This window comes from Montipora foliosa, chromosome 1 (genome assembly GCF_036669935.1).
Source record: "Montipora foliosa isolate CH-2021 chromosome 1, ASM3666993v2, whole genome shotgun sequence".
In the NCBI taxonomy this organism is placed as follows: Eukaryota; Metazoa; Cnidaria; class Anthozoa; order Scleractinia; family Acroporidae; genus Montipora; species Montipora foliosa.
Window position 1 is genome coordinate 42906344 of NC_090869.1, and position 12500 is coordinate 42918843.

The window sequence follows — 12500 nt, forward strand, 5'->3', positions numbered from 1 at the left end:
ACATCAATTTCTGTCATGTAACGGACATTTTAGGCCCTTTCACAGCAATCCTGTAGAGAAAAATAAACATGTTATTTGCGGGTCAAGGTTGGTCCTTATTGGGAAAAACTGTGCCCTCTGTCTAGAGTATGCATACTCGAGACCTGGCAGCCAGCAAATAACACATCCATGTAATGTAGTTTCTTGTGTTAGGTATCCCCTGAAGCAACAGGACAGAATTTAAGCATTTTTGATGTACATGTATTACATTAAGCTGTAACACAATGGCAATGTACATTGTATCATTATGAAATAAATTGTACCTTACTATTGTTTCTTCACAGTGGCCGAAGTAGTGTCATGAATGATATCCCTGTGCAGCCAAATTCTGCGAGGTAATGATTTGTTTTGTCTAGGAGCTGTGTACAAAGTGTGATTTGAAGCTTAATCCATCATGTTTATTTAATTGTAACAAGACAGTAAAGGTATCAGGGTTACAGGTGCATAGATTACCTGTGCAAGTTGTGTTCTCATTACCATACTGGATATTTTTATGGATATAGAAATGCCTTTTTTACATGGTTATTAGTAGTAATATCAAATTATGAAACTGCACATTGTTGTTATTTAGAGATTTCAAGTCTAAATTTATTTAAGCTAATTAGTGTTATTTTTGATTATGTTAACAAATACTTGTACTTGAGGAATTTGATTTTTCCCTTTTTAAGTCATGAATGTGGGCTTGCGCAATGAATGACTTATTACTGTGTGCTGGGGAAAAATTAAGCAATTTCAGGAATTTTTGTGTAAACTTCCTGGGTAACTTTGCCATTTAAGCGATTTGTATGGTACTTGTTTGGATGCCAAGCTGCTTTGCCGAAGCAGAATTTCTTCTTGTTCTACTGAGAGTTTAATACTGTTGTTGTGCCCTTTGTTACATACATACAGTATTAACTATACAAACACATCGTCACTTTTAAACCTGGAAACTAGCAGAAAATCATCTGTGTCCTACAGGGGATTTTATTTCAGTCCCCTATCAAACATTTAACAAGGATCACTTAAACCATCTACAGCATCCGTTTATCATTTGCGTGACTTACGGTTTTAATACTGGAAGCAGAATTTAACAAATGTGTACTGACAAAGTATATATAGTATCACATTTTTAGTGGTTGCAACCTAAGGTTTAACAGGTGGAGTTTCTTGTTATTCAACAGACCCTTTTTTTTCTGTCACACAACACTCAAAGCGTGTCATGGTGTCATGTCTATTTTATTTGTTGTGTATTTGAAATAAAACCTTGTATGGAGACAACATCCAGCACCCAATTCTTTGACTAGCAGTAAGTTTTCCCGGGTTTCTTTCCCGTAATTTTCGCTGTTTACAAGGGGTCTTAGGTCTTAATTTTCGTAACACCCGTGAAAATTTCACCCCAATTCTTAGCCATTGCTAACCCCTACACTGTTCCACATTCACGACTAGGCTCATAGAGGCCTTTGATTTCTTTCCTGTATTAGAAATTGGAAAAGTTGCACAGTAGGGTCTTTCCTGTCACTTCCCTGCTAAGTATTGTCTCTGTTCCTAGAGTCTCATGCACGTATCTGTGGTAGATTTCGATGTATCGTGAATGGTGTTTTAGTGGATCTTTAAACAAAACATACCCTTATAGAGCTCAAGAATGGAATGTCAATTTGGTAAACAAGACAGGAGGTGAAAAATAAACATCCGGAATCTTCAAAGCGATGAATAATGGACTTCAACAGCGATATTTTTTGCATATGTCGATCGGCCATCAAGTAGTGATCTGTATTTCTAAAAATAAATAGTGTTTTGTTTCCAGACTGATAATTTGTTAGGGTGTTTCGGAATGAGTACGAAAATTTGAGGACATCAAACATGTACCAAAGGGAACCCAGTGTATTCTCACAGAGTGTCTTATACTAGTTTGTATCAAGACTACAGATCACAAGATACTTTTAGATTTCCTGCTGTAGATAGGATATAGTAGTTGTTTGATAAAAAAAAATACAACCCAGGGGTTTTATTAGAAGCCGGGACCCGGGTACTAGCACCCATCTACACTGAGTACAGTACCCGCCTTTGCTCAAAGGAGGTCTCAAGATCAAAAGCCAGACTATATAATTGTAGGGGTGCCTGCTTACTGTATCACAAGGTCCCTTCTACTTAAAAACGTAATGAAACCCTTGACAACCAAAAGGGAAAGACTTGTGAAGCAAAACATATAAAAACTCAGCAAACCATATTTAGCTGTTTTTTAAAGAGACCTCTGATGATGTCTTTTTTCCTTGATTTTGCAGCCAATTGTCACAGCTTAAGTTCACAAGTAAGTACCAGCACAATTACATGTATTTAGAGAACTGTAAGGGCCTCTTCTATAGAAGGAAGTGCTGGGATTAGTATGTAAATTTCTTGCAGGGCTGAATTGTTAGAAGCATGTTTGTGGCAAACAGTGTCTTGGTAATAACATAATTACAAGGTTGTCATGGTAATAACATAATTACAAGGTTGTCATGGTATTCAATCTGGGTCAGTTATAAGCTTTGTTCAAACATTTGGCCCTGTTGACTTGTGAGTGAATAGATACTTACATATCTTTTCAATTTTTTTATTTACCACTCTCCTGCTTGGTTAGTACATTACAAATCAATAAAATTAATGTGAAATAGCATTGTTTGATGAGCCAATACAAAATGAGCCATGCCCTTAAGGATACAAAGTCTTAATGAAAGGTTTGATGCTTCCAAAAAGGTTATTGTAAATTCTCTACAATCTTTGTCGGGGAGCTTTCATTTATTGGTGCATAGGAGTGGGGGAGGGTTGGCAAAATTGCTTGGAAAGTCCTTCAAATGTTACTGAACCCCGCTCTCTAGCAATGGCGACAATCACATAACCCCCCTACTGTGTCCAGCATTATATCTCAACCCCCCCTCTCTCTCCTTCATACATATGACAGCCACCCAACTTATAAAGCAGAACAGCTCAGCCAGTTCATCCAATGCATTCATAATGCTTACATTCAACATTTTCAACTTGACAATCATCTTTATCCTTAGAAACAACAATTCAGCAGGGGTGTACAGTAGCATGGCTTTTCCGTTTAGGTTTGCACAGGAAGGTGTAGTGAAATTCATGAGCGCTTTTGGTGCAAGCCTCTAGGGGGATCTGAGGGTATGGTCCCCCAGAGAATTTTGTTTTGTTTTCCCCCCATGTTTTCCAGGGGTAAGTTTCATAAATCAAAGCATGAAGAACTGCCAACTATTCTCCGGTACCAAAACAAACTTGTGGGAAAATGGTGATTAGTTAATAGCTTCTCGACTCATGAATGCAAAAAAAAGTTAATCTTGCTAATTTAAAGCACAAAATAAATATTTTTGAGCTGGTTAGGCTTGATATTCTGTCGCCGCTAGAGTCCGATCATTTTCCTGAGTAGTGGCTGGTGATCGAAGCCCATGATGTGGAAAGTAGACGAGTTAAGTGTGACTGATTGGCAATATGTCTGTTGCACTTGACCAAGTACTTCTGTCGCTCCTATCTGTATTGTTTCGGCTGGAAGATATAATTGCATTTTTAAGTGGTGGTTGCAAGCGTGAAGAATAGCGTTTGAATGGAAAGAGTGCATCAACATTGAATTACAGTATAGCAGAAATTCAGAATCGGTAGATAACAGACTTGATAACAGACCTCTTATGGTGATAATGATTCTTGATTGAGGAAAACAATACAGTAACAATTATGGTTCAGGAGGAAAATATATTTTTAAGTGAGCCACATGGGATATAAATAAGCAGAAATTAGATAAATAAATAACTTGCTACTTCAATATTTCTGCATAAAAGCCGAAGACAAAGGAAAAAAAAATGTTCAACATGCATTTTGTATCACACAGAAATCATAACTTTTACAATAAGCCCAGGTAAATGTAATTTAAGGGAAATCCTGAATGATAGCGAGTAACATAACTCCATTCACACAAGTTTGTTTACATTCCATGTATTGTGCAAGGCTGTGGCAAACATTTGCTGGAATTCACCGCCAGAGTTATGAATGTTCACTGTGACAAAACTGTGGTGTACTTCCCTGGCAAATTGAAGAATTATTTTTCTTGTTGCTCACGCAACTCTTAGAGCAAGATCAAGAGCAAAGGATTGCGTAAGAAAAACCCAAACACCCACATGAGGGAAACGTGAAATGCAGAAAAAAATCGGCTAATCCTTGTGTCCTTGTGTCGATTTGAGGCGTTCTGGGCTAGTTGTGAAATTTGCTCCTGAGTCATTCTTTTGTAGTGTCCTTTGCAATTTGCTCCTATCCTAGCCCAGAACGCCTCAAATCGACACAAAGACACAAGGTGAAGTAAGAGTAAGTTTATGTTATTTATTTTTCCTCGCTGTGAACTCGGATTAGCCAATTTTCTCTGCATTTCATGTTTCCCATGTAGACCCAACAAACCGTTACGTTGACTGAGCATTCAAATTATGTGTTTGGGTTGCCTGTGCCCAAATAACAGTGCAACTGCAAAGGACTCTACAAAAGAACGGCTAAGAAATCTTAACTCATAGGAAACATGAACAGTAAGAGAAATAGTAAGATCTTTGTTGAAGGCCAGGAAAATTCTGCTTTTACTTTGATACATTTAGCTATCATTATAGCCCAAGGCCTCTATCATGGCCTTGCTTGGGGAAGTCAACTCCTTTCAAACTGCAACTCTGTAACACCTAGACGCTGTAATCCTATACATGTACTTTCGATGGTAGTGCCTCTATGAGTATTTGACTGATTTCTGGTGGATTCCTTGAAATATGTTTATTTCTTCTTCGTTGGCAAAGATTTCCCTCTTAACTTTTTGACAACGGTCGACTAGTTCAGCCAATGAAATAGTATGCTGCTTTACTGGAGAAATAAGGTCAGAATCATGCTGGTTTTGCCCCTGGAAATTTAACGGAAATTTCTGTTTGATTTACAATTATTGTTTGTGGTAGAATGTGACTCCATCCAACTGTTTTTGAAGATTCCTTTGCGTACTGTTTGAGTAATAGCCCTTATTCAAATTGTCATGCAAATTAGCCATGTGTTATGCTGGGGGGAAAACATTGGAATAAAGGCAAATTGCGGAAAATCGGCTCGTCGAAATATTGAATTAACATTGCTAAAAGTACATATTAGAATTTAGAATTAATTACCTTTTACGATAATTTTATATCTTTTGATTGTCTCCGACATTTTGACTTTCTACTTTGTTATCTGCTCAATTTTCGCTAAAAAAAACATTGAAGTAACTTGTGTAAGCATTCTATTTTACTCCTTAGGCGATAAACATTCAATGAACGTGAAACAAGTCATCTGTGTGGCTAAGATGTTCGTTATAACCTCTTTAACTTGTGTTGTTTGCCACCTCAGAAGTGTGTAGCTAATTTGCATGATAAAGGCAAATCCAACATGGCGGCTATCGTGAATAAGGTCTATTCAAACATTCTTTACCTTCAGTGGCGGATCCAGGAAAGGGGCATGGGCCTGGGCCCGGCAGTCCCAGCTTGGGCCACCAAAACACCAGAAAACACCAAAACTGTGAAATGGCAAAAACAAAATGTTTGAGAGTGGGGCCGCCACCTTACCTCTAGGTCTGGATCTGTCACTGATCTTTTCTGTTGGGCATGGTCTGTTAGGAACAGCTACATCACTGCTAGATGTGCATTTTTGCTTATTTTTTTTTGCAAAGCGTAATCATGCATGGTCTTGTAGTACTGTACATGAGTCGGAAGCAAGCTTTTCTCTTTCTTTGCAATATTCTTGTGGCTTCCACATGATTGCATTTACCATCAGTGCCTGCTGGGCAACCACATTTTCCTTTTAACATCTTTCTAAAAGAGGAGAGAATAAGGTAGCATGAATATATACGCAGCAGGTTTCTTCATAGAATGCATCACCTGGCTCTTGATATGATGTTTCCCATTTTTGCTGAAGGTGACAGACATAAAAAACATGACCCAATTTAAAAAAGTTGTACCCCTTTACAAGAGGTTTTTTTCTTGCAATCTACTCCATCAATCATATAACGCCAAACAGTACCAAAAGACACTTTTGGTATGCCCATCAATTCACTTTTATATTCTTCTTTCAAAAAGGGTTTGGATACTTCGGGTTCAGCTTGATCAATCACTCCACACTGAGATAGATAGATACATGTAGATAGATAAAGCCTTTATTAAAATACAAATCGCAGTCAAAAGACTGAATTACATGTAAAAACTATGTACAATAAGTTAATAACATGTAAAATACAATGTAATATAATATCCTAAACTTGAACTTTTTTACGAAAGCTTACACATCTTAGAGTTATTAAAAGTATAAAAGTATGAACATAGTATAATACGTAGCTAAAGGTTATATTAAGATCTCAACAACTGAGAGGCGTAATGCATTATAAACAAACTTGAAAATCTCTTTGTCTTACAAAGTGGAACTCTAAATTTTCTGCTCTTCCTAGTTCTGTAGGTTATGGCATTAAGCGGCGGGAGAAGGTGATGGAGTTTGTGCCCCTTATTATCGACTATTTCCATAACCCTAACTGAGCTATCTTTTGAAGCAAATTAATGCCACCATCTGGATCTCCAGGATACTTACATCCAAACCATTTTTCTTGTAGTCTTTGACTCAGTTTAAAAAATACGAGATACGGTAAATTCTGGTATTCAGTATACATGTATTTACAGCTGGTGCTGAAATCAGACTTACCTTTCTCGCTGTCAGGCATTTTGTTTTTGTCCCTCAAAATGATCCCAAGTGCACTTGCGCACTTAACTCGTCACCAATTTCCCTCTCGTTTTGGTACCGTAGAATTCAGTAACTTGGTTTTTTGTCAACCTCTGAAACTACTGATGAAGTGTATATTATAGTAGTGCATTATAGTAACAGTAAATGTGGCTACAGGAAAAGGGTGAGACTTCTCCCTTTACGACCAGAATATTAAGTAAATAAATAAAATAAAATATTTAATTTTTTTGGATTTTGGAAGTACCCTTGTTGTACATACGGGTATATTTGGTTGCTACACCCCTGTTCAGCTTGCATACCATCACACAAAACACAATATTGTGTGCGTCACTGTTAAAACCAGCCAACACATGGTGTGTATTATGTTATAAAGCAATGCTGTGTCACTCTAGGAAAATGAAATAGGTACCCAGTGGGTACCACACAAGGACAGAGAAAAACTCTGACCAGGGTGGGAATTGAAGCCACAACCTTTGGGTTAGATCGCCACTGCTCTACCAACTGAGCTACACGGTCAGACGGGAGCAGGTCATGGGAACAAGATGTTTAAGTCAGGGCAATTAACTTTACAAGTACAAGGAAGGACCATGTAGCACTTATAATTGAACAGACTGATTAGAGTGTAATGTGAAGTGCTAGATTTCTACCCCATATGACCCATGTGAGCGTTAGCCATACTAATGGAAATGGGCCCATACAAGGACAGAGAAAAACTCTGACCAGGGTGGGAACAGACTTAACTGATTACAGTGTAATGTGAGTGTTTCTTGAAATAGTTGAACTGTGAACCCAGATAAGGCAATAAAACAGTTACATCTTTCTTTGGAACTGTAGAGAAAGAGATTGTTTGTTTGTTTGTTCTTATTCCTGTTCAAGACATCATTAATGTGAAAGTTAATTGTTCCTTTAGGGTAAAAACAGAACACTTGTCGTGAAAATGTTAAGTAGTAGATAAAATATGAGCGGGAGATTTGTACATGTATGGGCATTTACAATGGCGAGCCAAAGGCGACGGGATGGTTTTGTTCTCCGAAAACCGGGAAGGAAGAAATTGTCTTGTTGTCTGAAATGGTACCTAAAAATACAAAATACAATTATATAAAATGGGCGGTGAATGCTTTTACTGCCTGGGAGAACACAAGAGTGAACTAAAAAAGTGCAGCTGGAAACAGATGGAAGCAAAGGACTTGAGTCGACCGATGTGGAGGACCTATCAGTCTCACTAGAACACATGTCTGCAAAGAGTTTGAACGTCTAGCTCTGCAAATTCATTTGTGAAGTGGTGAAGCAAAGTGGGGAACAGTACCTCCTAAGACGCTTTACCTACTTGTTTGCGGCATTAACCGGCATTTAGGAAACGTTTATGGGAAATCGGCGTTCAACATACTGGAGAAAAGTGATAAGGTAAAACGACATCCTTGGAAGTAATGTTTCATCACATTTGTGTTTTTTGTATGTTCCCTTTTAACCAGTATAATTAATTTTATTGTTTGTATTCTTAAGGTTTATAACGTTTTGAAAAACACTAGATATGGAAATGAAGGATGCCACCAAGAGTGGAGTTGCGAGGGAATCAAAGATGTTGGAAAAAGAGAAGATAACAGAGACAGTGTGGAACACAGTTGGTGGGACTTGGTTCTACTGGGAGCAAATACAGCTGAGTCGTTATTGAATACTGTATAATTATTTTCGTAATGGCAAGCTGTTCGGTCTACGGACCAGTGAACATAAAAAAGTTAATTCGCTTGAGTAATATTGTTGTGGATGGAAACAACATAGTTTTTGATGAGTTTAGATGCAAAATATTCAAAGGCAGATTAAAGGATTTGAAAAATAAGCAACGCTATATTGAACACATTTGTCATGAGCACGGTCAAAGCCACACCCCTTGCCTTGCTTCAATATATTCACTTTACATTGAGAAAATGAGAAGCCATGCAGAATCTGTTGACAGCTTTTACTTTTGTACCCACAGGGATGGGAAATTTGAATGGGAGAAGAGTCCGGTTGGCATTTATGCACTTTAAGCAAAATCCACCCAGAAAAATTGTTGGGGAAGGCAGGATTGCCTTGCAAAACGGCACATTGTCTTTGTGTTACATGTGCTGCTGGATTGTTCCAGAATTCAGTGGGCAAGAAATTGGCAAGGGAAAAACAGGCCATAGGCCCAATGGTTATCAAAAGACCAGTGACAAACAGGTCCAAAATGTAAGTAAAGTTTTGGCATAAGGAAGTCGGGTCAAAATTGCCCGATTGAGAAACGTAAAGAGTCTGAAACAACTAATCAAGTTCTTGAAGATTTGACCAAACTTTGATTTGGAATTGTCAGATGATATTTTGCCTTCTATTTCAATGCCCGAAACTATAATGAACAATGTAAATAACATCTGTACAAATTCTGTTTTCAATAACTGTACAATTAATTTTGTAGTTAAGAAGTGAATAGTTAGGTGATATGTAGGAGATTGTACAGGAAATACAAAGACAGTGTTACATATTGTAAATCAAATTAAATTCATTGCATTTTAATCAGTAAATATCTGTATCAAAAGTTAATGAATACTAATTGCACGTAGCTGAGTAGGAGTCTATACTTAGCTCTTATTAACCGAGCAGGAGGTCTGTATGGGAGAATCTTGACCGAGGTCGTGAGTACAGACCGAACGCAGTGAGGTCTGTACACACGACCGAGGGCAAGATTCTCCCATACAGACTGACTAAGCTCGGTTAATAAGATGTTTATTATATGGCAAACAAGAACAATTTAGTTCGTTGAATGTAACTGGTTTGTACTAACTGACATTTTGCTTGCGAACGGCGATGAGTGGCGATGAGTGGCGATGAGCTGAACTTAATTCTGTCAAAGTTTGCTCGTCATCCTCTCTTTTGTCATCATGCTGTTTGGCACTTCCATAAATAAATAATTATTGTTAGCAGAAAATACTCAATATTTTTGCATTATAGTTTGTAGCTTTTCACCACAAAACATTACCGGTCTAGATGCCGGTCTAGATGGGAAAATCTAGACCGCGGTCAATATCGATTTCAGCCAATCAAATTCGTGAACTTGGTAGTTCCCAGTCCTTGTGAGACAGAGCCATAAAATAAACCTTATTCCAAAATGGCCGCTATTTAAATATTCTTTTGTTTTATTCAAATTAGCCCTTGATGGCTCGTTCTTAAGCTTAAAATTCAAAAGAATATTTTATCTTGAACGAGGCAAAATGGCCAATTTGTATCCGCATAAAGCAGCGGCCATTTTGGAATAAGTTGTATATGAAAAGTTAATATGATTGATTAATAATTCATCAACCCCAGCCCTACCTATTTAATCCCTCTCTGTGCTTTCAGACTGTTGATCTGTATTGGGGTTGACAGAGGTACACATGTGACTCAAATACTGCCTACTGATTGGTCATAACTCTTAATTAATAATTAATAAATTTTACAAGTTCACCTTGGAGTTAGCTAGAAGAAAAGGAAGAAATTCCATTGTTAGATGTCCTTGTTAAATGCACTGCAGACCCCACGATTAAATATCCTGTTACAGAAAGAGGACATTCATTGGCCTTAACATCAAATGGTACTCATTCACACCTTGCAAACACCAAGTTGATCTAATTCGCACACTCACTTATTGTTGTTTACGGATTTTTTCCATGCCATTCCTACTGCAATCTGCTCTCGATGATCTGCGGAAGCTTCTTTTACGAAGTGGTTACCCTAAAGGAACACTTAAACATCAATGACGTCTTGAATAGGAATAAGGACAAACAAACAATCTCTGTCTTTTCAGTTCCAAAGAAAGATGTAATTGTTTTATTGCCTTATCTGGGTTCACAGTCCCAACTATTTCTCAAAATATGTTAGATTATGTGTATTTAATTTCTACTTGATTGTTGAGCTGAAGATCATCTTTCAGAACACTGGCAAGATAAAATCCTTTTTCCTTACAAAAGACCACATGAATCACTCTCAAATGTCAAAAGTCAAAAATAAAGCAAGCTGCTGGGACTCTGACGATTTCTTCATTAGAAAGACCAAACCAATATTACATGACAGAAAAACTGAACACTTTAGGCTCTGAAATGTAAAGATCATCATTCAGCTATCGCCGACCATATCACAATGACTGGACACAACATCAAATGGGACAATTTTGATATTATTGCATCTGGAAAAACAGGTTATCATTGTAAAATAAAAGAGACATTGTATATCCCAGAGGCAAGAGCCCTCTATGAATTCAAGTGTTAGCAGTGAGAAGTTGTTACTTTCTTAGTAACAATCAACCACTACATCAATGCTTTCATGTTATTTTAAGTGGTCAGGGTGACGCGATCAAATTTCACCAGTGTCTGAAAGACACCCACCAATGAATGAGTGTCAACAGAATGATGTTCATTTGCCGAATTACATAACTTACAGCAGTGGCAACAGGAGGACTGCCATGCTATGGCAATGGGAAGCCACAAAAAGGAGAACCCCAAGGATGGGGCTCATTCACGGGAAGAGCTGTATATTTCCACAGCCAGACCCATATTTGGGGAAAACTTTTTCCCATAGCCAGGAGAAAGGGTATAATATTTTGTACATTTTATAATAATATGTTCATTCAGCTTTGAAGTCAGCAGAGTGAAGTATGAAAGCCAACAAAATGTGAGAACCCCTTGGATATGTTTCCCAAAATAATATAACCCCCATACAATTTTGCCAAACCCCCACACCCCCCACATGCACTAATAAATGAAAGCCCCCTTAGAAGACAGGTGAGTCCGACCAAAACAACTCATTAGATAGCTAAATATATTGTTTTCATTTCATTCTCAATTTTTGAAATAAGGGAATGACATTATTTTTAGCTAGCCTATGAATGAGATTTAAGGAAGAGAATATGTTGAATCTGCAAATGAAACTGATCTGCTGGTATTAAATTTTAGCAGAATTATTTTCTCAGGCACCTACATTGTATTCCCCAGCTCATGTTGATAATGAAGTACTACATGTATCAATGTTTTGGTTGGTTGCTTGTACATATAATAAGTACATGTATATCAGCCCATTCACTCCTAAAGCATCTGGTGTTATACAGATGATAGGGTTAGAGACATTGTCTCGCTCTCAGGATGAATTTAGGTTTAATACATTGATATTTTCTTTATAGTCCTTAAAGCTACACTGAAGGAACAGTCAGGCTGGTTTAGTAAGTATAACAAATTTGTAAATAAGTATTGTTCATGTGCATGGGCCGTATGTTTTCTCTAAATAAATTTTGCACAAAATCAGTGGGCATGTAGAGGTTATGGTGTAACATCATAATTTGTTTAAGGACATTTAAATTGCTTATTCCAAAAATGAAAAATTGCTTATTCCAGAAATGAAAAAAAAGTTGGGGGGTCGCTGACTTTGTTTTGGAGAAAAAGGCAAGGAAAAAATGCCCTAATTTCAAAAGATGGGTCATCATAACGAGATGTAGCCTCATCTAGTCATTCGTTGAAAATCATAAAAATAATATGTTAGAGTGAAGGTTTGTGTGCATAGAAATATAGGAGTGGATTTTTTAGATAATTTCATGCAGCTGGGGATGTCGTAAACAGTAGATTTAATCCTCAGCGAGCGTTTTCGCAAGTGCTACCCGTTGTTTTTAAGATAACTTCTTACATTGCATTACATTGCAAGTGTTGATCAATTCAGTTTCTATATTAGACATGTTATTATTAGTGACA

General features: G+C 37.4%; 1 protein-coding gene across 2 annotated transcripts in view; it reads left to right on the forward strand.

The window, feature by feature from the left end:
- The window catches only part of LOC137999058 (E3 ubiquitin-protein ligase Itchy-like), a 42231-nt gene that overhangs the window by 9653 nt on the left and 20078 nt on the right, over positions 1-12500 (forward strand). For both annotated transcript variants that reach the window (XM_068844895.1, XM_068844887.1), the window contains 3 exons: positions 324-374; positions 2301-2326; positions 11939-11977. In XM_068844895.1, the coding sequence (XP_068700996.1) occupies positions 340-374; positions 2301-2326; positions 11939-11977 (100 nt within the window). In that variant the 5' untranslated portion in view covers positions 324-339. The remainder of the gene's footprint in view (positions 1-323; positions 375-2300; positions 2327-11938; positions 11978-12500) is intronic.